The 25,000-nt window shown below is 42.3% G+C and overlaps 1 protein-coding gene across 1 annotated transcript in view; it reads left to right on the top strand.

Moving 5' to 3' along the window:
• KIFAP3 (kinesin associated protein 3) overlaps window positions 1-25,000 on the top strand; it is a 132,705-nt gene that overhangs the window by 1,935 nt on the left and 105,770 nt on the right. The window contains exons 2-10 of the mRNA XM_084851060.1: window positions 5,366-5,497; window positions 10,764-10,918; window positions 12,456-12,511; window positions 15,335-15,476; window positions 16,706-16,805; window positions 16,969-17,093; window positions 17,648-17,746; window positions 19,663-19,841; window positions 24,408-24,570. Coding sequence (XP_084707186.1) covers window positions 5,366-5,497; window positions 10,764-10,918; window positions 12,456-12,511; window positions 15,335-15,476; window positions 16,706-16,805; window positions 16,969-17,093; window positions 17,648-17,746; window positions 19,663-19,841; window positions 24,408-24,570 — 1,151 coding nt within the window. The remainder of the gene's footprint in view (window positions 1-5,365; window positions 5,498-10,763; window positions 10,919-12,455; window positions 12,512-15,334; window positions 15,477-16,705; window positions 16,806-16,968; window positions 17,094-17,647; window positions 17,747-19,662; window positions 19,842-24,407; window positions 24,571-25,000) is intronic.

The following is a 25,000-nucleotide window of genomic DNA, read 5'->3' as shown; positions in this document are numbered from 1 at the left end:
CCAGCTTTTGCACTCTCCTCTTTCACCCTCAACAAGAGGCTCTTTAGATCCTCTTCACTTTCTGCCATTAGGGTGGTATCATCTGCGTATCTGAGGTTGTTGATAATTCTCCCGGCAATCTTAATTCTGACCTGTGATTCATCCAACCCAGCGTTTCTCATGATGTACTCTGCATATAAGTTCAATAAGCAGGGTGACAATATGCAGCCTTGTCGTACTCCTTTCCCAATTTTGAACCACTCGGTTGTTCCATGTCTGGTTCTTACTGTTGCTTCTTGACCCTCGTACAGGTTTCTGAGGAGACAGGTAAGGTGGTCTGGTACCCCCATCTCTTTCAGAATTTGCCACAGTTTGTTGTGATCCACACAATCAAAGGCTTTAGCGTAGTCAATGAAGCAGAAATAGATGTTTTTCTGGAATTCTCTTGCTTTGTCCCATGATCCATCGAAAGTTGGCGATTTGATCTCTAGTTCCTCTGCCTCTTCGAAACCCAGCTTGTACTTCCGGTAGTTCTCGGTTCACATACTGCTGAAGCCTAGCTTGTAGGATTTTGAGCATAACTTTGCTGGCATGTGAAATGAGCGCAATTGTACGGTAGTTTGAACACTCTTTGGCATTGCCCTTCTCTGGAATTGGAATGTAAACTGACCTTTTCCAGTCTTGTGGCCGCTGTTGAGTGTTCCAAATTTGTTGGCATATTGAGTGCAGAACTTTAACAGCATCATCTTTTAGGATTTTAAATCGCTCAGCTGGAAGACTGTCATCTCCGCTAGCTTTGTTGTTAATAATGCTTCCTAAGGCCCACTTGACTTCACTCTCTAGGATGTCCGGCTCAAGTTCAGTGACCGCACTATCCCGGCTATCAGGGACATTCAGATCTTTCCTGTATAGTTCTTCTGTGTATTCTTTCCACCTCTTCTTAATCTCATCTGCTTCTGTTAGGTCCCTGCCTTCTTTGTCCGTTATCATGCCCGTCTTTGCACAAAACGTTCCCTTGAGATCTCCGATTTTCTTGAAGAGATCTCTAGTCTTTCCCATTCTGTTGTTTTCCTTGATTTCTTTGCATTGTTCATTTAAGTAGGCCTTCTTGTCTCTCCTTGCTATTCTCTGGAACTCTGCATTCAGTTGGATATATCTTCCCCTTTCTCCCTTGCTTTTCGCTTCCCTTCTTTCCTCAGCTACTTGTAAAGCCTCATCAGACAGCCACTTTGCTTTCTTGCATTTCTTTTTCTTTGGGATGGATTTCGTTGCTGCCTCCTGAACAATGTTACGGACCTTTGTCCATAGTTCCTCAGGCACTCTGTCTATCAGGTCTAATCCCTTAAATCTATTCCTCACCTCCACTGTATATTCATCAGGGATATGATTTAGGTCATACCTGAATGGTTTAGTGGTTTTCCCTACGTTCTTCAATTTAAGCTGAAATTTTGCAACAAGAATCATGATCTGAGCCACAGTCAGCTCCAGGTCTTGTTTTTACTGACCGTATAGAGCTTCTCCATCTTTGGCTGCAAAGGACATAATCAATCTGATTTCGATATTGACCATCTGGTGATGTCCATGTGTAGAGTCGCCTCTTGTGCTGTTGGAAAAGAGTGTTTGCTATGATCAGCGTGTTCTCTTGGCAAAACTCTATTAGCCTTTGTCCTGCTTCATTTTGTACACCAAGGCCATGCCTGCCTGTTATCCTGGTGATTTCGTGACTTCCTACTTTGGCATTCCAATCCCCTATGATGAAGAGGACATCTTTTTTTGGCATTAGTTCTAGAAGGTATGGTAGGTCTTCACAGAACCGATCAACCTCAGCTTCTTTGGCCTCAGTGGTTGGGGCATAGACTTGAATTACTGTGATGTTGAATGGTTTATTTATTTATTTATTTATTTCATTTCTATACCGCCCAATAGCCGAAGCTCTCTGGGCGGTTCACAAAAACTAAAACCAAACAACACACAATAAAACAATTTAAAATATATAGAACATTAAAACCACAATATAACAATACAACCACAATAAAACCTAGCAGCAGTACAGGAGTTTAAAATACAGATTTAAAACAGCAAAGATAAAAATTTAGAAAGCTAAAATGCCTGGGAAAATAAAAAGGTCTTCACTTGGCGCCGAAAGGAGTACAATGTAGGTGCCAGGCGAACCTCACTAGGGAGCTCATTCCAGAGCGGGGGTGCCACAACAGAAAAAGCCCTCCTCCTAGTAGCCACCCGCCTTACTTCCTTCGGCAGGGGCTCACGGAGAAGGGCCTCTGATGATGACCTTAAGGTCCGGGCAGGCACATATGGGAGGAGGCGATCCTTCAGGTAACCCCCAGGTTTGCCTTGGATTCGTACTGAGATCATTCTATCGTTTTTGAGATTGTACCCCATTACCGCTTTTCCCACCCTTTTATTGACTATGAGTGCTACTCCATTTCTTCTAAGGGATTCTTGCCCACAGTCGTAGATAAAATGGTCACCTGAATTAAATTCGCCCATGCTTTTCCATTTGAGTTCGCTGATTCCCAAGATGTCGATGTTCGGTCTTGCCATCTCATGTTTGACCACCTCCAGCTTAGCTTGATTCATTGATCTGACATTCCAGGTTCCTAAACAATATTGTTCTTTACAGCATCGGATTTTCTTTTCACCACCAGACACATCCACAGTTGAGTGTCCTTTCGGCTTTGACCCAGCCGCTTCACTCTTTCTGGCGCTACTTGGAAATACCCTCTGCTCTTCCCCAGTAGTATATTGGACACCTTCCGACCTGAAGGTCTCATCTTCTGGCATCATATCTTTTAGCCTTGTGATACGTTCCATGGGGTTTTCTTGGCAAGAATACTGGAGTTGGTTGCCATTTCCTTCTCCAGTGGACCACATTTTGTCAGAACTCTCTGCCATGACCTCTCTGTCTTGGGTGGCCCTGCATGGCATAGCTTATGGCTTCACTGAGTTACACAAGCCCCTTCACCACAACAAGGCAGTGATCCATGAAGGGGAAAACGCTCTTATACAATATCAAAAGTTACACATAAAGTTAAAACAACAGAACTATAAGATACATATCAAGTCTTTACTAAAGTTAAAATAGGGTGGATGTGCAACAATAGTATAGCAGAAAGGAACCTTTAATATCATGTCAATCATTTTACTTTCATATCTCTGAATCTTTATAACAATTCACACCAGTAGTAGCCCAAAACCTTGCTCTACAACCAGTGGCTTTCACCACAAATACCGCAACCCTCTGTATTATGTATGGGTTGTTTGATTGTAATAAATAACTCAATTTCACCTTTACACCTCTGTATTTTACTTTCTGTAGATAGGCTCTAAATAACTTTCTCTTATGTCTCTATATAATTGGCACCAAGTACATAATGAGCCAAGTCCTCTAGGACTGGTTCTCCACAAACACAACTTATCTTCTACTGGTACACCATGAAATCTCCCCCATTTCATCATAGTATCCATTTGTTCATATTTATCTCATAGCATAAGGATCAGAGCCCACTTCATCAGTTGCATGATGAGGTGTGGACTATGGTCCACAAAAGCTTGCGCCATTATAAACTTGCTGCTACTTGAAGGTGGCACGAAACAGTTTGTTTTTGCTTCAGCATACTAAGGGTGCTTCCAGATGAGGTTTTTGCTGTGCTCTGCCTTACGTACAGAATTTTGCAGTGCCTCCAGACATTTTCATCTTCCATTTGAACCCTCCTGTGTTTTCCTGCTACTTCTGCCTTTTTTCTTATTACAGAAAAGTCTGTTAAGGCTTCTCTGGGAAAGATGGAACAGCTCCACAGTGTCTTTTGACTGGTAGTGTCAGGAGCTGTCCAGCTGGAAGCATCCTTAGTGCACTTGCTTGAGCTCTGTAGCCCATGCTCCCAGCACACCATTGCACATATGGCTGCATGAGAGGCTGCAGGGTAAGTGGGCTGACTTCCTCTGTGGTCTGCTCTAACAGGTTTAAGTGAGGGAAGTTTGGAGTGTGCGTGTGAAGTGACAAAGCAGAGTGATGATTTACCAGCAACAGCCATAAGGAAAGATGGAATAGTTTCACAATGCCTTCTAATTGGTAGCACCTCAAGCCCTTTCTCTGGAAGCACCTTAACATGGCTACCCCTTGGGCTGTCATGCACAAGTGGAGGAGAGCAGACATGCTGCCTGAGGCACATCCGCCACTTCTGCTTTTACTCAGCAACCCATGAGCTGCTCCTTCTGAACCAGGGCCACTGGGCTGTTTAGGGGCAAACAACCCAGCAGTTAACCCATGGCTAACTGATTTGGACGTCACACTCAGCAACCTAAGTCCATGGTTTGGACGTCACACTCAGTAACCTATGAAGGAGCCGCTTATAGGTTGCTGAGTGAAAGTGGAAGTGGCAGGCCTGCTGCAGGCAGCTCACCTGCTTTCTCCTGCTCGTCCCCAACAGCCATGGGGTTTAACCCATGGGCTGTCATTACATGTGAACTACTAACCCAGTATGTGTTTGAATGCTAGTCCCTGGGGGACAAATACCAGGGGAGGGCTGTGGCCTTCATGCATGTGCCAGAGTTCAGGAGCATCCAAAAGGCATGTGGCTGGTCATTGTTGGATATTAAATGGCTCTTTGACAGATTTAGCAGGACTTTTTTATGGTTTGTGGTTTGATCAGTAGACCTGGGTGACACAAGACTCAGCCTCAGTTCTCTTGAGAAATAATGGCACCTTGGTGCTGTCAGAAAAAAGTTGTATCCATTAACTAAATGGAAACTTGGAGACAGCTGTTTGAAATGGCACCTACTGTGTGATGTAAATAAAGCCTAGCTACTGCTATGCTATAAAATCTCTACCTATGTCTCCATCTGTTAAACTGGGAATAGTAGATCCTGCCTCAGCTAGATGTCTGGGGATAAACAAAGAGAAAAGCACATTTCCCATTAAAATAATGACAAAGCAATAAATATTGCTGCTCACCTGGAAAATGGTATCCCTTGAATCTATTTGCATTCCTGATGGAAAGTGGCCATTTAATATGATGTCATCAGTTCTGTTATTGCCCTTTCTGTATCAGGATCAGGCATGATTTCTCCTCCTTGCTTTTTGATGATGGGAAGTGGTTTTATTGGTGTTCAGTTTTATCCTCTTTAACATTCCACAGTTCATGGACAAATAGTAACGAGAGGAAGACTTGTTATACATCAATTATATAATAGATGCCAGATAAAATACAAGACTGATATTTGCTCTGTTTTCTTAAAATCCAATTAAGGCCATGCAGAATGGGAAGACACTCAAAGGCTGCCTGTTCTCTCTGAGTCTCTAATGTGCTTGTCTGATACAGAGGCTAGACATATTGTGTCACCCAGCATTTAATTTTTTACTTAACAGGAAGGTAAAAGGAGGAAATATTGATGTACATCCATCAGAAAAGGCACTTATTGTTCACTATGAAGTGGAAGCTACAATTCTTGGGGAGATGGGAGATCCTATGTTGGGAGAACGCAAGGAGTGTCAAAAAATGTAAGTTTATGATATCATACAAGATTATCTTCAGTAGTGCTTGATAAATTTTCTGGATGTCTGACCTTCCATTTTTAAACTTTTGGGGGAAAATGTTGAATCAGGAAAAATTCTGATGCCTTAAATGAATTGGGATCTGATTTAGCTTACTTGACATATTTAGTAAACAAAAGTTTGAAGCAGTACACTATATTATTTTTACATGATATATAATATTACATGCTGTATAAATATGTCAAAAGCTTTTTCTATACCTCAAATTATTTTATATGGGAAAAAATAATTCACATTTAGGCTGCAATCCTAAACACACTTACCTGGGAGTAAGTCCCATTGAATTCAGTGGGATCTCTGGGTAGATGTGCATAAGATTGCACTGTTAAATGTAGCAGTAGCCCAACACCCACCCCACAACTTTCTCAAGGGCCATTTGGTCCCCTGTGAAAGGGGGGATTTTTAGCAAGTTTTATGGGGGGAGGTGGAATCTATTAACTCGCGGGAAGCTTACTATTTTGGAAAAAGGTATAGCAGAGTATTTTCCAAATTTTTTACTTTTACCTAAAAAAGCCCCAACACTTGCTGCTGCTCCTTCAAGTTATTTTTGTTTAAAAGAAAGAAACTGGAAAATCTTCTGCTGCCTTCTTACATAATGGTAAGCCCCCTGATAATAGATTTGCCTTCCCTCTGAAAAGAACGTATTTTTCATTGCTCCCCCCCCCCTTTCCCTGTACAAAAGTATCTGGTAAATACTTCGGCCCAGTGCTAACTTAAAGTGGTTTAGATGTTCAGACAAATTCAAGGTTTAACTGGAAATTGTTACTGGAATACTTGTAAATTCAATGATCAAAAAACCTGCCAGTTTAAGACCAGAGTTATATCCAGCAAGGCTATATCTTGTTGTCTCAAGCTTTATAAAGCCAGGAAATTAGAAGCTAAGGCTGATACCTTACAGATGTACCCCGTGATCAGTAATGTGCAATGTCACAAATTGTGTTTGCTTACAACTTTCCTTCCATGCATCCACATTTTTACTGGGTCTTTCAAGCCCAAATCCAGTTAGGGAGGATGGAGTGCCTGGGACCATTGAAGATGCCTCATGTTGTCCTGGTCCTATATTGGAATACATTCCATTACACATAATTATCTTATAATACACACACAGAACTACTCACATCTATAAAATACACAGATTCTTATCAGTTCCATGCAGTACAATGCATATTCTGCTGCACCTATTTGTTACTTGTAAGCAAGTACAATTTGTGACATTGCACAACATCATGACTGATCATGGGCACATCAGTTAAGGCATCAGCCTTAGCTTCCAATTTTGTGGCTTTGTGGAGCTTGAGCCAACATGAGATAGCCTTAACTCTGGTCTTAAACCTGAAGGGTTTTTGATCATTGAATTTCCCTGGTTTTAAAAAGGAAAATTAGTATTACAGTGTTCTGAACCCCCCCCCCAAAAAAACTAAAAAATTAATAATGAATAGATCCTGTACGTTCAGAAAGGCTTACTTCTGAGTAAGCCTGCACACGATTACAGCATACCCTTTCCCTTCTTCATCAGTGCTCTATTAATCAGGTAGAGTGACTCCCTCAGCCTTCCCAGTTACCTCAGTCTTATCTCAGTGTCCTCCTACCCCTCCCCCACTGTCAGAAGGTTGACAGGAACACTGGAGTACTGGAAGCGTTCTAGTTTCAGAATGAAACTGAGCATGTCCAATATAACTTTGCTAGCAGTTGCTGCCATAGGCTTTCATGGGGCAGAAAACCTTTATAACTTTTGAACTGCTGTTCAGAACCTCACCAAACTTAACACAAACCTGAATACTTGAAACTCTGGAAACTTTATACAGCCACATGTCAGCCTCCTGAGATTTCATCAACTTTGTGCTGAAAAGATGACAGGGTTACATCCAGGTGGACCTCAGAGGGGAGATCATTCCACAGTTGGGGGGCTACCATTGAGAGGGCCTTGTTACTGTCCTCCGAGCTCCCTTGGAGGAGGGCCTCAGATGACAATCTTAAGTGTACAGGTAGTTTTGTACCGGGAGAGGTGCTCAATCAGGTATTGCAATCTTGAGCCAGGTAAGGATTTTTAGATCAAAACCAGTGCCTTGAATTGGGCTTGGAAATGTACAGGCAGCCAGTGCAAGCAGGCCAGAATCGCTGTTGAATGTTCAGACCTTTGAGTCCTCATTATCAATCTGGCCTCTGCATTTTGCGTAAGCAGCAGCTTCCAAACCATCTTCAGAGGCAACCCCACATAGAGTGCATTTCAGTGATCTAACTTGGAAGTTAACAGAGCATAGACTACTGAAGCCAGGTTATCCCTGTCCAGATAGGGATGTAGCTGGGCCACCAACTGAAGTTGGTAGCAGGCACTCTGTGCCACTGAGGCTACCTGAGCCTCAAGTGACAATGATGGCTCCAGGAGAATCTTCAAGCAATGAATCTGCTCCAGGGGGAGTGCAACCCCATTCAGAACAGGTTGAACTCCCTCCATCCGGTCAGCAGAACCACCCACCAACAGCATCTCAGTCTTGTCTGCGTTGAGCTTCAGTTTATTAGCCCTCATCCTGTCCGTTGTTGCAGCACGGCACTGATTTAGCACATTCACAGCCTCACCTGATAAAAGATGAAAAAGAGAAATAGAGCCGCATATCATTAGCATACTGATGGCAACACGCTCCAAAACTCCCCACTCAACAATTTCATTTAGATGTTAAATAGCAGGGGGACAAAACTGACCCCCATGTTGGACAATTCACGGGACCCCCAAGCACCACCTTCTGGAGCCAACCATCCAAGTAGGAGCAAAACCACTGCAGTACCCCCCACACCCAACTCAGACAGTCGCCCCAGAAGAATACCATGGTCGATGATATCTAAAGCCACCAAAAGATCAAGGAGAATCGACAGGGTCACACTGTCCCTGTCTCACTCCCAACGCAGGTAATCATACAGGGCGTTTTGTTATCCTTACTGTTGCTCTTTTATGTGCAGTCAGGACCAGAAATTTTGGAACAAGGATAACTGTTTTGGCAGTTGGCCTCTGTACACTACCACATTGAAGATGAAAGGAAACACACCCAGATGGGAGTGAAGGCAGGACTTTCAGCTGTAATTCAAGGGGTTTGACAAAAGTGGGGCACTAACCATTCGGGAAGGACAGCCAGTGGCATACACACACACACACACACATCGTTGGGGGCTCATAAGTAATGGAACAAACCAACATCATTTCAAACTTAAGGGTCGCCTTTAATACTTGGATGAAAATCCTTTGCAGTCAATGACTGCCTGAAGTCTGGAACCCATGGACATGACCAAATGCTGAGTTTCCTCCCTCAAGATGCTTTGCCAGGCCTTTACTGCAGCTGCCCTCAGCTGCTGCTTGTTTGTGGGTCTTTCTGCCTTCAGTCTTGTCTTCAGTAAGTGAAAAGCATGCTCTATTGGGTGGAGATCAGGTGAGTGACTCGGCCATTGAAGAACATCCCACTTCTTTGCCTGGAGAAACTCTTGGGTAGCTTTTGCTGTATGTTTTGGGTCAGTATCCATCTGCAATATGAAGCAGCGTCCTATCAGTTTGGCAGCATTCGGCTGAATCTGAGCAGAAAGTATAGGCCTATACACTTCAGAATTCATCCTGCTGCTTTGATCAGCAGTCAGGTCATCAGTAAACACCAGTGACCTGGTTCCATTGGCAGCCATACATGCCCATGCCATAATACTTCCTCCACCATGTTTGACGGATGATGTGGTATGCTTTGGATCATGAGCTGTTCCTTTCCTTCTCCATACTTTTCTCTTCCCATCATTCTGGTACAAGTTAATCTTGGTTTCATCAGTCCAAAAAATCTTATTCCAGAACTGGGCAGGCCTTTTTGGGTGTTTGCTGGCAAAGGCTAATCTGGCCTTTCGGTTCTTGAGCATTACCAGTGGTTTGCACCTTGTTGTGAAGCCTCTGTATTTACATTCATAAAGCCATCTCTTGACTGTTGATGTTGACAGTGACATGCCTACCTCCACAAGAGCGCTCTTGACCTGGCTAGATGTTGTGAAAGGGTTCCTATTCACCATGAGCAGAATTCTGCGGTCATCCACTTTAGCTGTCTTCCGTGGTCTGCCAGGCCTTTTGCTGTTGCTGAGCTTGCCAGTTAATTCCTTCCTTTTTAGGATGTTCCAACCTGTTGTGTTGGCCACTCCCACTGTTTTTGCTATCTCTCTGATGGGTTTATTTTGTTTCCTCAGCCTAATGATGGCCTCCTTCACTCTCATGGACACCTCTTTGGACCTCATGTTGGCTGTTCCCGTGAACAGCTACCAAATGCAAATGTAACACCCCCAGGCCTTTTCTCTGCTTGATTGGTCATGGGGCACTCAGGAAACAGGTCACACCTGGCGATGCAGCTGCTTGTCAGCCATTTGTTCCATTACTTATGAGCCACCAAAGATGGGTGTGTGTGTATGCCACTGGCTGTCCTTCCTGAATGGTTAGTGCCCCACTTTTGTCAAACCCTTTGAATTACAGCTGAAAGTCCTGACTTCACTCCCATCTGGGTGTGTTTCCTCTCAACTTCAGTGTGGTGGTGTACAGAGGCCAACTGCCAAAACAGTTATCCTTGTTCCAATATTTCTGGCCCTGACTGTATGTACTACGAATTGCCTAATCTTAAACTTTTGACTTCCAACTTAGTAAATCCCATTGAATTTAATGGGTTATTTCTGGCATGTATACTTGGGGTGTTTGTCCTAAGGCTGTGACTTGCCTGGGTCTACCCAAGAGGTTTATAACTGAGCAGCAATATGATCTTGGGTCGTGTAGTCCAAGTCAAATGTTTTGTCTGCTGAACCACATTGGGTCTTGATGTGTATAAGGCATCCTTCTATAGAAGATCCTGGCAGGATTCTTCCCTTAAATAAAACATGGTACATGATAACTTTTATACTGATTGCCTTTGCATTTTCCTCTGTGTTTTTCAATGCTTCCTGCATTATATTGCATGGCCTATAACTGCTGCAGTGGATAATAAATACTAGGATACAAACTGTTGGGTTTGGATGTGGTCCATATCTTGTGGCTGAACATGTGGGCCATAAAAAGAAAAATGCCATAACTTGGTTCCCAACGCAAATGCTTGAAAACTGTGCAAGATAATTTCTATTTTACGAAATTCTTGAATGTAAACTTAAAGGCAAGTACTGAATATATGGTTTCTGCATAAGCCAAGGATGAAAACTTCTGTATTATACTTTTCAGCATTCGGTTGAAGAGTCTCAATGCAAATACAGATATTTCTTCCCTGGCTCGAAAGGTGGTGGAGGAATGCAAGCTTATTCACCCCTCCAAACTAGCAGAGGTGGAACAACTGCTTTATTACCTTCAGAACCGTAGAGACACTTCATCAGCAAAAGGTGGGCAAAGCAAGTTTAAATGTTGAGCTGGTAATGGCCCATGGAGTGGGCCTTTTTTATTGTGTTGAGAAGAGGAGGGCAATATTGAAGGTAGCCTCTATTTTACCTAGAAAAACTGATAGAACTTTATGGGGAAATCATTATTAGCCAAGTATAATGACATTGAAATATAAATGCATTTTGGTTAATTAAACAACATAAATAACACCATTGTTACTGAGGATTATTTTCTCCACTTGGCATGTTTTAGTTGGAGAAAATTGCTGCAGAAATTTTCTACTCTTCTTCTATTTGGAGTGCAGGGGGGGAAGGCTAAGGTTGGGATCCAAAAGATTGTGTTCGATCCACTGTATGGATTCTTTTCAGCGGTTCCTTTTGAACGGCTATCTTTCCTCCGGAATGGTATTCCATGGCTTGCAAGGAGCTGTTGCTGGAAAGGATAAGTATCGCCCCAGGTGTGCCTATGAAAGTCCTTTGTGTCCAATGTTAGTCTTACTTAGAGTAGACCCATGGACAGTCCTGGCTCGAGGTATTTGAGGGGCCTTGGGCAAGGCATTCTCAATGGCATCCTGCCCTCAGAGAGTCTGCCTTCTCATCACCATTACCACTAGCTGCTCTTGTTCCTCTTCCTCATCATTGCTACCACTTTCTGGCTTGACAAGCAGAGAGCCAGTGTGCAAGTTGGCAATGGCATCTGCTGCTCCTCTTCTTCCTCACCACCACTGTTGTTTGGGCCAGAGTAAGAGGCAAGAGAACAAGCAGGTTGCAGTGGTGAACAGGAGGAGCAGCTCCAGGGGGCTGTTGTTAGTGGGCCCTTTGGCAGGTGCCCAACTACTTTCCATTCATTTCAATAGGTCTACTCTAAGTAGCGCTGACACTGGATACAACCCTTTGTGTGCACTCCTTTTTGGATCCTGGCCGCAGTGTTAATCTGTACTAATTGGTGTTAATTTGCCAGACTGACATCCTGATGTCAGTACATTTGCCTGGAAGTAAGCACTTGCACTTGAATTTGCTTGTGGGAATGTCAATATTTTTGGTTAATTTTTAAAAACTTTTTTGGGGGTGCAGTGGGGGTGCCACTTCTCTGTACTTCTGTCCTATTCTGCCTTAGAAACCTGTGTGCTTTGCCCAAGCAAGAGGCAGATCAGAGTTACAGCCAGCCTTTGTGTTTTCATTAGTGCTACTGCTTCCCAAAATACATTGCTAGGTGTAATCTGATACCTGCAGTAACTAGCCCTTGACTAATTCATGCAGACTGCAAATCTCAATTTTGAGCCTGGGTCTATCTACTGCAGACCTCAAGACCATGACTCCTGGCCAATCTTTTGTTTCTTCCCTGTGTCCCATGCTTTTTTGCTTGGTGGAGAGCTCTGGGTAGCTCAAAAGCTTGCACAATTTTGTAGAATTTTGGTTGGTTCTTATAAAGATATTACTCAACTGTAGATTTTGGATTTTTTTCCCCTCATGGACCAACATGGCTACCTTTTGTTTTTTAAGTGCTTTAAAGTGATAACTTTGTATTTTATTTCCATAGAAAAGAAAGAGAAATCCAGTAAGCCAAAAGATCCACCACCCTTTGAAGGGATGGAGGTAGGCACTGCTAAATTTTAGAGGTTTTCAAATGCATTTTAACTTTACTCTCGTGCCTCCACATTGACATGTATGTTATGAGTTCATAGGCTTCTGCCAGCTAGGTCCAACTAAGTATTGTTGCATCAATAGAACGTGATAATCTTTGACTAGTATTTGAAGTTGTACCCCTGGCTGCTACTTGTCCTGTTATTAGGGATAACTTTTAGTTTTTCAGCCTGTGGACAGGGTGCTTGGCACTGTCTGTGATGTCTTCCACCTGTGCACTCAACTTTGGTATTAAGGGCTGATTAAGGCAGCGGGGGAGGACTGGCCGAGTGGGTCAAAAGGGCATTCTTAAGATTTTTTTCCATTTTAAAGCCACTAGGATTTCTGCTGACAATAACATATTACCAATTAACTGTGTATTTGATACGTCTGTGCACTCCTTTATATATTCCAACCAAATAGTTTCAGGATTCAAGCACATGGCAATATTAAGGAGAAATAATCTCCCTTTTTCATAACCTTTTTTGTATAGTCTTTATTGATATCCTTGGCGATTCCTTATTCCAAACAAAGTTTGTTATCTTCTGCTGTTTAACTGATATAGAAACAGGTCCGTTACAAAATAAAATTATGTTTGTTTATTTGTTTCATTTATTTATTTACAAAATTTATAAACCACTCAGTTTGTAGTAGGGTTATGCAAGGGTTGTTTAACCCTCAAATAGCCTACAGTGGCTGGGTTGCATATTCAAAAAGTCACCTGGCACATTGTGCGAATCAGGCCTATATCTAAAAAAAGATTCTTGAGCGTGAACAGTAAAGAAAAGAATCCAAAATACAAAAGAATAAAAATATTTAAAATAAAGTTATACAAAAAAACTGTGGTTGGTCATTCAGGAAAAACTTGTTTAAATAAAACTGTCTTTAGCAGACACTGAAAACAAAGCAACATTGGCACCTGCCTGACATCAACTGGCAGGATATCCTACGGCGAGGGAGCCAGTACTCTAAAGGCTCTATTCCATGCAGACTCCAAATGGACCTCAGGTCCATGCGGAGCTACCAGAAGTAGGGAAGTACAAAAGTCACTTACCTTTGCTCTGTCCCTCCTCGCGGAATCCTCGATGTGGGGGGGGGAGGTGATCCGGTCCTCCCCCCTGGAATCCTCGACGGCTGGCTGCGCTCCGCGGCCAGGCCGCAGAGCAGCCGGCCAGGGCCGTTCGCAGATGGATTTCCAACTGTGTCCAGCTAGACAGCCGTGATAGGCTACGTAAGAATTTACGTAGCCTATCACGGCTAACGTAAAAAACAAAACAAAAACGCAGCGTACGCAAATGGCAGCGGCTACAGCGGCTGCCATTTGCGTGGCCTATTTTTCGCCAACTTACCTTACGTCAATATTTACGTAAGATAAAACTGCGAAAAAAAAGGGGAACACAAATAGTGTAGTGGACGCTATTTGCGTTCCTTTATTTTTCCCCGTTTTATCTTACGTAAATATTGACGTAAGATAAGTTGGCGAAAAATAGGCCACGCAAATGGCGGCCACTGTAGCCGCCGCCATTTGCGTATGCTGCGGTTTTTTGTTTTTGTTTTACTTTAGCCGTGATAGGCTACGTAAATTCTTACGCAGCCTATCAGTGCAAGGATGGCAATGGCGGTGGCAGCAGCCCTGCTGCGGCCGGCCAGGAGACCAGCCGCCGCTGCCAAATCTGCCCCACGTAAGTGCCATCCCGGGGGGATTCGGCGGGGGGGGCAGGAGGCTGTTCCGCCACGGATTCCAGGGGGCCGGATTCTAAAGAATCCAGCCTCACTGGAATCTGTGGCGGAATTCTCCGCCATCCCTAACCAGAAGTGCCTCATCTGATGACCTTAGTGACCAGGAAGGCTTATAAGGGAGAAGGTATCTTCCGTGTTCTTAAAGTTTTCAGCAGTAACTGTCTCTGAAGGTCTTTTTCAGATGTATTTATATGCTCAGTTCAGTTTATTTAATTACTATCACAGACGAGCTGCTAGAAATACAAAATATAAATCAAGGTGACAAATACAATATCAACTGCAAGTGCAAAGCCTACATAGAATGGCAGGTTCAAATCAGAACTAGCATCAGTGACAGTATCTAATAGTATCAGCTAATACTAAGATGAATTATAATAAGATTATCTGTTTCCTAACAGAACATGCCCGGGCACAGGACTTTGTCATTTTAGGAGTAAGCTCATTAATAGAGTCTGAGAGAAGAAGGGAGGAGTAAAACTTATCAGATATGTCAGGAAATTTTGTTACACTTGGGGCAATGTAATGGGAGCTAATGACCGCATAGTATAAACAGTATAATAAGACATGTTCAGCTGTTTCAACCATGCCCAATTGAAAGAGGCAGACATGCTGAAAGTGAGGGATTAGTGAGTATCTCTCTTTCAGAAGAGCTGATGGCAAAACGTTAAAGTGAGCCAAAGTAAAGGCTCTGCAGTATTTACAGGTTTCCAGAGCATAAATGTAATCTGCAGGAACAAAGTTTTTGTTGTAATTGCCAGCTGTCGGATAGTACTGAGCCCTTTCCCTCTTCTTCCTGGCTGCATCCCATTTCTGTTGCATGATTATTTCTTTAGCTCTCAAAAATCCCAGGTGTAATAAAACTGGGCTGGGGGTCCATACAGCAGTAATTTCTCGATGTATTTATACAAGATTCATTCCCTCTAGCTACCAATATGAATGATCCCCTTGAATGCAGTGTGGCTACTTGGACTTACGCTTAAGTTTTTCATACAGGTAATTGCAATTTGTTTCCTGGCATGTTCAATATTTTTCTTTTTATCTGCTTGATGTTTTCAGATTGATGAAGTAGCCAATATCAATGACATGGATGAATATATTGAGCTACTTTATGAAGATATTCCTGACAAGGTGCGTGGCTCCGCCCTCATTTTGCAGCTGGCCAGAAACCCTGATAATCTGGAAGAACTTCTGCTTAATGGTAATTTTAAACTTTTTAAATAACATTGGGTTGGCCTTTGCCTCAGTAAATAGAGCAAATTTAGTCATCTGTGTACAAATCTGTTAGGTTTAGGTACCAATGTCACTTACTTTTAATATGCATATGCATCACAGTGGCTCACACAATTACTTCAGCTTGGAATTGGAGGCGAGTAATCTAAAGTAACTTGACAGGATGCAATGTGGCTGAGTGCAGGTTTCAGATGCTCTTAGGGTAAAAATAATGTTTGATTCCTATGGGATTTCATGGGGATTTGGTGGCCTCATAGCTTTCTGTTTGTTGTCAAAATAATCTGTACAGTTGTTCAGCAGAAGAACTCTTGTATAACCATGCAACTGAAAAAAGTATAGTCTTGGCACTTAAGCAGGAGACTGAGCCAAGATCCCTGTGTGTGTGTGTGTGTGTGTGTGTGTGTATGAATAAGCATTTCTAACCAGATTGCAACCCTTGTTGGTGCAGTGTGGCTAAGCTTAGGCTCATACAGACATGAGTGTCTTAGGTTTTCCTGAAAGCCTTGATCCTTTAACTTGTTAGGAGATGGTTCTGCTTTTTGGTCTAGACACTAGGCAGAAGTCATGTTATGATGATGATAATACATCAGGTGTGCTTTATTCTGTTTAGACTAGGGATGCTGAACTTCAGGCCTGTGGGCCAAATCCACTCTGCCTGGGTCCCAATCCGGCCCTCATGGTTTCTCCAGATGGCAGCCCCCCCTCCCCCAACTGTCAATTGCTTTGTAGGCTTTTGAATGTTTTTCCCATTCTAAAAGGTTGGAATGCCTCTTGTAAGGCTCATTTACTGGCATAGGAACATGGGAGGCTGCCTCATACTGAGTCACACCGCTGGCCTGTCTAGCCTAGTTTTGTTAACATTGGCAGCAGCTATCTAGGGTTTTGCGCATCAGTCTTTACAAGCCCTACCTGGGAATTGAAGCTGGGACTTTCACCATGCAAAGCACATTCTCTTAGCACTGATCAGCAAGAGTTTTAAGCTAAATTATGTTGGTATTTTTTACTTTGCCCCCGTTTGCATACAGCCCCACCAACCGCTGGAATGTGCCCCCCCCCCCCCCCCCGAGAGCTTCTGTGAAATTGAATTGAGCCCTCAGGCTGAAAATGTTCGGCACCTCTGGTTTAGACATAAGGAAATTAGCCAGATGCTCTGCTGTCCGCTGTTGAGACTGATCACACTCTCTCCCCACTCTTTAGAAACTGCTTTGGGTGCTTTAGCCAGAGTTCTACGAGAGGATTGGAAACAAAGTGTAGAACTTGCCACTAATATAATTTATATCTTCTTCTGCTTCTCTAGGTATGTCTAATTAATATGGTATATTAATGTGTTTTGAAAAGTTAGTAATTTTGTGGTTACCAAGTCATTGATCTGTGTTTTTTGAATCGATGGTGGAAGAGGTTTGGTTTGAAGCCAGTCACTCTAGTTGTTGGTATTTACACGGGTATATTTCTTAATATAGCTTTTCTCAATTCCATGGACTCATCACACACTACAAAATTGGAGCTCTCTGCATGAATATAATTGATCATGAGCTGAAGAGACATGAGCTCTGGCAGGAAGAGCTCACAAAGAAGAAGAAGGCTGATATCCTTTCATTTTGTAATTCGTAAGCGTTACATTAGCTTTGTTATTTGTAATAGAAAAGTGGGGCTTGCAACAAAATGTTGCAGCACAGAATGCTGCTGTTCAGGGGTTTCATGCAGCCATACCCTTTTCTAGGATACTCCATTGCATCCTCACCCCAGTGCTCAGTCAGCGGTCTCTGCCCTATAGGGTTTTTTTCTTAAAGATTTGTTTTTTTACTTCATAAACCTTGAAGTTTCCTAAGCATGCTGATATCTCTCTTTTGTATGTGAATGGTGTTGCTTTGGCTACATACTTGGAGAGTTGAGTTTGCTGTTAGTACATAGATAGAGTAAATAAGTAAATAATCTTATGTGTTGTTGACACAGCAAATTTCCTAATTATTAATATGATCACTTTACTTATAAAGGAGTTGATGGATACTATCTTGCAATCACATCAGGCTACTTTTACTCATACAGAACATGTATGCTTGTGATGAAAGAGTGCTTTATCAGTTTTTGTTCTTTGTCTTTTCTGATATGTTGAGCATATTCTTAACTCCAAATATTCACTTGATGAAGATCCGGATAATCAAACCCTAAAAAAAGAATATGAAAAAACCTTTAAAAAGTACCAGGGGCTGGTTGTCAAGCAAGAGCAACTACTTCGAGGTACAAAGTCCTAATTCCCAAGATATGGATGTATGGAGTAGCTACATTCTCAACTTTTAATGGAAAATTGTGGAAAACCCTCAAATACTGTGCATGTCCTCCCTCCATATGCTAGAAATGGAGCGAATTGTGATACTCCGAACTGTTATTTTAGTGATGCTCATGTTAGTTTAACAACTTTTTAAAAGAAATATTCTATTAAAAGGAGTCCTTCCTTTTAGGTTACACAAGGCAGAGGTCTGTAGAGAGCTAAGATCATAGCATACTGCTTATATCGACCAGGTAGCAACTAGTAAGCTCTAGCAGCTGTTTAAAAATTGGGGTATAGTGTTAGGAATGAAAATATATTGAACAAATATGGAAATTTGACATTAGATACAAATACGAACAGGAAAAGGGAGGCATGCAGGCAAGACCACCTCAGATCTTGCTCTAGCTGGACTTTCCCCTCTCCCCACAGGGCTGCTACCACCAAGTGCCATGTGGGAATGATTCCAGGAGAGTGAGGGAGGGAGGCAAAGACAACCTCGGGTGTCTGCTCCAGTAGGATTTTCTTCTCTTCCTCCCCACAGGTCCTTCTGTCACCAACTGCCGATTGGGGTAGATCCTTATGGATCCTTATATTTGTGTAGTGTAGTGGTGAGAGTGATGGACTGGGAGCTGGGAGATCTGGGTTCTAGTCCCCACTTGGCCATGGAAGCTCACTGGGTGACTTTGGGCCAGTCACAGACTCTCAGCCCAGCCTACCTCACAGGGGTGTTGTTGTGAGGATACAACGGAGAGGAGGAGGATAATGTAAGCCGCCTTGGGTTCCTTGCAGGAGGAAAAAAGGTGGGATATAAATGCAATAATAAATAATAATAATAAAATATAAATCTTAGTTACGTGTAAGCCACCGTCAAAGGATTGTATCTTGAAAGGTGGGATATAAATAAGGGTAATAAATACTACTAACAACAACATTGGAACAGGAGGAATCAGTATTCCCCTAAATAGCATGAGATATTATAGCACAAATGGGGAGAAGTGAATTTTTTTTCATGCATTGCACAGAAGTATGAATATGACTACAGAACAATGGAGTATGAAATCTCTTAACACTTTCATGTAATTTGTTGCATTTATCTAGAGAATAAGATTTGGAATGCTATTTTGCTTTTGGTTATGGATGGATAAATCCCACTGATTTCAGTGGACTTTATAAGTGCGTAACAAGATGGTAGAATCAAAGTGCAACTAACTAGTCTGGTCTAGCTTATATTTCTGCTTATAATTTGAATGCAACATTTTCCAAAACCCTTAGTGAAGATAGCATGTTTAGCTGGTAAAAAGAGCCATTTTAACTTCCTGCTTGTTTGGTCACTATCCATAAATTCCAGCCCAACAGAAATACCTTGCATTGCTTCTGGAAATTGCTTTTTTGAAACTTTCAGGGAAAGGAGAGTTCCATTGTTCTGGGCAGCCACTGGAAATGTGCCTTGGTCTGCCTTTTGATGTTTAAATATGGTGCAGTGATTATTTTGTTAAGAGAGAGTTGGTGGAGATGGACATGATGGGGTATAAAGGAAGGGAGGTGTTACTGAAAGAATGCAGGAGCCAAGCCATGTCTACTTATTTTTGTTCTTCTGATAATTGACGCATATATTGGAGTTTATTTTAAAAAGTTTAAACCACATTTCCCCCCAGTAAACTAAAAGACTTGAAAGAGATGTAGTGACGTACTTCCGTTTCAGGTTGAAATGAATCAGGGTGCAAAGAGGGCACACTTTTCTTCTATAAGTCTTATTTCGATAGACCTTGCACAGGAGAAGTTTGCAGTTTCTAAGAACTTTGAAAACATTTCATGTGCTTATAGAATGAATTAACCTTATGTTTTAAATCTCTCATAGTGTTATTTTTTCCCCTTAATGTGCCAGTTGCCCTTTATTTGCTGCTGAATCTTGCGGAGGACACTCGTACTGAGCTGAAGATGAGAAACAAGAATATTGTCCACATGCTGGTAAAAGCTCTGGACCGAGATAACTTCGAACTGCTGATACTGGTTGTGTCATTTCTGAAGAAACTCAGCATCTTTATGGAAAACAAAAATGATATGGTAAATCTTGTAGCACTCTGCTGAAACACTGTTTGTTGGAAAGATACTCAACAAAAGGCAATCAAATTTATTTCCTGCTTTCCACTGCTGACTAAATCTGCACTTATACAACATAGTGTAACATTATCTTAAATAGTTTACAATGTACCAGTGTCTAAGAATTTGCTCCTCCATTCACTCACATGGGGCATGGGAATGCATGAGCACTGGTAGAGCACATGTCTTCCATGCGGAAGAGTCCCAGGTACAGTCTTTTGCATCTGTTTAAAAGAATTTTGAGTAGCAGTCCTTGAAATGAGTTCTGGCTGAGACCTTGGAAAGCCACAGCCAGTTGCAGTAGATCAGGGGTCCCCAATACAGCGCTGGCAGGTGCCATGATGCCCCACAGGAACCTCCAGTTGTGCCCACGAAGCTTTGCACTCCCTGCTGCCTTTGAACATGTATTTTTAATAAGAACCTTGAAAAATAGTACAGCACCAGGTTCTCCTTCCTCTTCCTGAACCTTCTGCAGTTCAGCTGTTGGCGGGGAGACAGAGAAGGAAAGAGTTGCTTTCTGGTGCTACCCAATCTTCTGCCCACATAGACTTTTCCCTTTCTCCCCCCGCCCCCCTGAATCCCAGTCCCTAGCCTTGCTATTTCTTTCCCCTGACCCTAGTCACCTTTCTCTCTAACCTCTAGCCTTGCTCTTCCTCTCTCCTCTACCCCTTGCTATTTCCTCCTCCCTCCCAGCCTCTAGCCTCGCTATTACTCTCCCCCCACACCTCTTTTGCTCACTGTTTCTTCCCCTTTCCCAGCCTCGCTTTTTCCCCAGCCCTTTGTCTTGCTCTTTCCCCCACCTTCTTAGCCTCTAACCTCAGTATCTCTCTTACCCTGCACCTCTTTAGCCACTTTTGACTAGCCAGGCCCCCATGGCAGCCATTATGTGACTAGCTACGTCCTCCATGGGAGTCATTTTGTGGTGGTGGTCACAGAGTTTCTCAAATTCCCAACTGTGCCCACAAGTTCAAACAGGCTGGGGACCCCTGCAGAAGATTATATTGGGATAAGTGGATCAGTGGTTTCAACTTGGCATAAGTCAGCTTCATATGTTCATACAACAAGCATAACTTCTAAATGCATACACTACTAGAGAAACTGCATTTTCTCTGTATGTACGTAGGTGTGGTTTGGTTCCCAGTCTTCCTATCTTCCTAAACAATTCTTGTAAGGCATGTACAACTACCCACTTTATTTTTAAAATGTATATCTGCCCATCCTGGAATCTTGGGGCAGATGAATAGGTGAATAATCTCGAATACCTTGTAGAACCTGATTAAAACCAGCATGACTTAGAAGCACCTGAAAGTGCCAATCTGCAAAAATGTGTGTGTGGGAGAGGGGGGCGGGAGGGGGGATGCATCAGGCACAGGCTTTCTCACCCTTTTCCTGACAAGAACTGATCTGAGCTGCATAAGTCTGACATATTCTAGCCTCAGTTTCAACTTCTGCATTGCTTACCATTATCTGGATATTTGGTATGTAGCCAAACTGTGCAAAGATCTGTGCAATCTTATTTATTTTATTTATTTACAATATTTGTATGTGGCTTCATATCTAAAACAGGTGAACATAAAAGGTAAAATAGTGAAAGAATAAAAAAATTAGAACACCATATTAAAATTATGCCTTTTAAAAACAGAATTGCAGTAAAACCGTGGCTCGTCAGTTAAGGAATGCCTCTTGGATCAGTGCTGTTTTCAGGAGGAGCCAGAAGCAACACAGTGTTGGTGCTGCCTGACTTCCAGGGGCAGGGAGGTCCAAAGAAAGGGGGCCACCACACTGAAGGCTCTTCTCCAGGTGGACTCCCATTGGTCCATAGGTTCATGTGGAACTATCAGGAGCATGCACTCTGATGACCTCAGTGACTGGGCAGGTTGGTAAGGGAGAAGGTGCACTCTCATGTATCCTGGTCCCAAGGGCTCTGTACACTAATACTAGAACTTTAAACCTGGTCCAGTAGTGAATAGGTAGCTAGTACAGTTCCATCAGCAAAGGAGTTGCATGCTGAAAAGGGGCAGCTCCTGACAACAGTCAAGCTGCTGCGTGCTGCACTGGCTTCAGCTTCTGGAGCAGCCATAAGGTAAGCCACTCATAGAGTACATTGCAGTAATCCAGTCTTGAGTTACTAGCGCCTGTACCACTGTGGCCAAGCTACCCCTGTCGAGGAGAACCTGTAGTTGGCAAACCAGCCAAAATTGGTAAAAGGCACTCTGAACAGGCAATGAGCCTATCTCCCAGGCTCAGGAACCAGTCACCCACAGGGCTTCTGCCTTGCCAGGATACAGCTTCGGTTTAGCGGCCTCCATCTGGCCTGTTACTGAGTCTAGGCACTGGTTCAGGACTTGCACAGCCTCTCCTTATTCAGATGTCACAGGGAGATAGAGCTGCATGTCATCAGTATACTGATGGCATTTAGTTCCAAATCCCTTAATGACTGCTCCCAGCAGCTTCATATAGATGTTAAATAACATTGGGGACAAGATGGTACCCTGTGAAACCCCATAGCTCAATTGCCAAGGGGCTGAGGAATGGGCACCCAATGTTACTCTCTGAAATCGACCCCACAGGTAGGAAAGGAACCACTGTAACACAGTGCCCCTGATATCCATCCCATGGAGTTGATCCAGGAGGATACCATGGTTGATGGTATTAAAAGCTGCACTCTTATGCAGCTCCGATTTTATTTAATTTTATTTAAATGAGGTTTGGGTGGAAAAATTCCTAGAGGATCGTTCTAAAAAGGGTCTGTAGATTTAGAGAGTTACATAAAATTAGGCAGGAAGAAATGCTCTGAAGTGCTCTGTTAGGTATATAAGGATTCAGTTAACAACTGGATTTGTTCCTTGGTGACACCAGTGCTTTTCAAATTTTAGTGAGTGTAGCAAAGTGTCAAATCAAGTAAATGCAACAGATTAATTATTTTAATATTTATCTATTTAAAACATTTTTACCACACTCTTCAACCAAAAAGGCTCCCGGAGCCTTTCTCATAAGATCAGTAACAAACAAGACAGTCCCTGCCTGCAGGTTTACAACCTAAAAGACACAACAGGAAAGGAGGAAAGGGATGAGTAGGGAAGAGAAAACAAGCGCCCAGGCGTTATTATAAGAACAAGTACCTGTTCTTATAATAACCAGCTGGAATGGAAACAGTTCAGGGAGAGGAGGAATGAAATGGAGCTGGTCTCTCAGCAGAATCAATAGAGAGGGACCTATTTTCCAGTTCTCCCTCAACTTAATGGTGACAGTAATCTTGAAAGCATGAATAGAATATTACCTTTTAAAGCAACTGTCGGTTATTTTAGCTTTTTTTAGACAAAGAACAATGCACTTCAGATTCATATTTTAATAGCCATTTTTATTTTGAAGGTATAGGGAGAGATGAGAGAGAATTTATATTTTTCCATGCTATATATTGAGTACATGGTAGGTGGGAGGGAAAATCAGGTAGGCTTGAGTGTGGAGGGAGATGGCACCATAAATCAGCCCTCAGACTGTTAGTGAAACCATTGAGTTTGTAAATGGCATGTTCCTATTTTCTGGGAGAAAAAAGCACTTATATATGTACAGTTAAGACTTTGGCCTCATAGCTGCCATAGTATGTCTTGCTGCTCCATACTTCCCAGGCTTCCTTGAACTGATTTGGAATCTTACAGTCAACTCTCATTCATTGCAGTGGGGGAAGTGCAGGAGACAGTCCAGTGAGTGACACCCAGTGCTCTTAGCTGCTTCACTCTAAACTTTATAATCTTGCTATTTTTAAAATGCCTGATTCTGTACCAAATGCCCTTGAATTAAGTTAACCCATTCAGCACATACCCTTCTACAGTTTCTGTTGATTTCAGGATGCGGGATATAGGCATTCTGTTCCCTTTTAGTTTTGCTTCTTAGAGGAATGAAATAGACATATCTTAGCACAAAGCCAGACAACCTCTGTGGGTTGGATCCAGACTTAGTCATGGCTAACTTACATTGATTTCAATGGGTCTAAAATAAGCATGACTAAGTTTGGATCCCTCCCAATGTGATGGACTGACATGTAACAGAGAAATGTTTCTGAGAATATTAGAGACCTCATTTATCTGCCAGTCATGATCAAATGTCCCTTTTCCTCTCTCCAGAAAATATGATATATGGAAATGATACTGCTCATAAGTCTGTGGAACATACTTTTTAAAATGAAATTTAATTTTAAAAAATATTGTGGCATTTAAAATGATTTGCAGTTGAACATGACGTTCACACATTTGTCAAAATAAAGGGTATTATCTTGCTGCCTAGAACACTTGCAGTGTCTCAGTGATAGTTATAGAATGGCAACTTGTTTCATTTCCCCTCCCCCCTTTTCCCAGTACATTGTTGTCTACACAGTTAACCTTGAACTACATCCTTAAAGTTCTAAGCCTACAGCGTCACTAAAACAGGTTATCTTCCATGTGTTAAGTATAGCTGAACTTTGACTAAAATGTTTATGCATTTCAATAACCTTCAGCCAGAGGATTTTTATCAGGAATGGTTTCCACACAGGTTGAAATGGATATTGTTGACAAACTAGTGAAAATGGTACCATGTGAGCACGAAGACCTGCTGAACATCACTCTCCGACTTTTACTGAACCTTTCCTTTGACACAGGCTTAAGAAATAAAATGGTACAAGTTGGGCTTCTTCCAAAACTCACTGCATTGTTGGGTAAGTTTCATTCTGCTGTCACTAGTCATTTTAAGAATGGAGTTATTGATAAGATGTTGATAATTGTTAGAATTTTTTGAGAGAACCATATTTTTGCTACTGGCCTTCTAATTATTGCCAGTTCTCTGGCACTTCCCCTTAAGTGAAGATGATTCAGAATGCTATAGCCAGGGTATAACTGGAGTTATACCCAGTGCTCGAGGTAGGAGAAAAAGGAGATTTAGACTATGGGCCATCCACCTAACTGCATAAAAGATATTCAAGTTTGAGTTAGGTACACACTTTGACATTATTAGTGTCAACTATTCTTTGTAATGATTGATGTTGTAAATGAAGTCAAACACTAGTAAATTTAGCCTAATATTAGACATGACATATCTTCAAAAAAGCTCCCAGATAACCCCAGGTGTTTAATCTTATGCACTTCCTT

Source organism: Heloderma suspectum, chromosome 4 (assembly GCF_057233095.1).
Source record: "Heloderma suspectum isolate Gila_16-S chromosome 4, 16-S_ref, whole genome shotgun sequence".
Taxonomy (NCBI): Eukaryota; Metazoa; Chordata; class Lepidosauria; order Squamata; family Helodermatidae; genus Heloderma; species Heloderma suspectum.
Note: the sequence above shows the minus strand (reverse complement) of the source record. Positions and strands in the feature narration are given on the sequence as shown.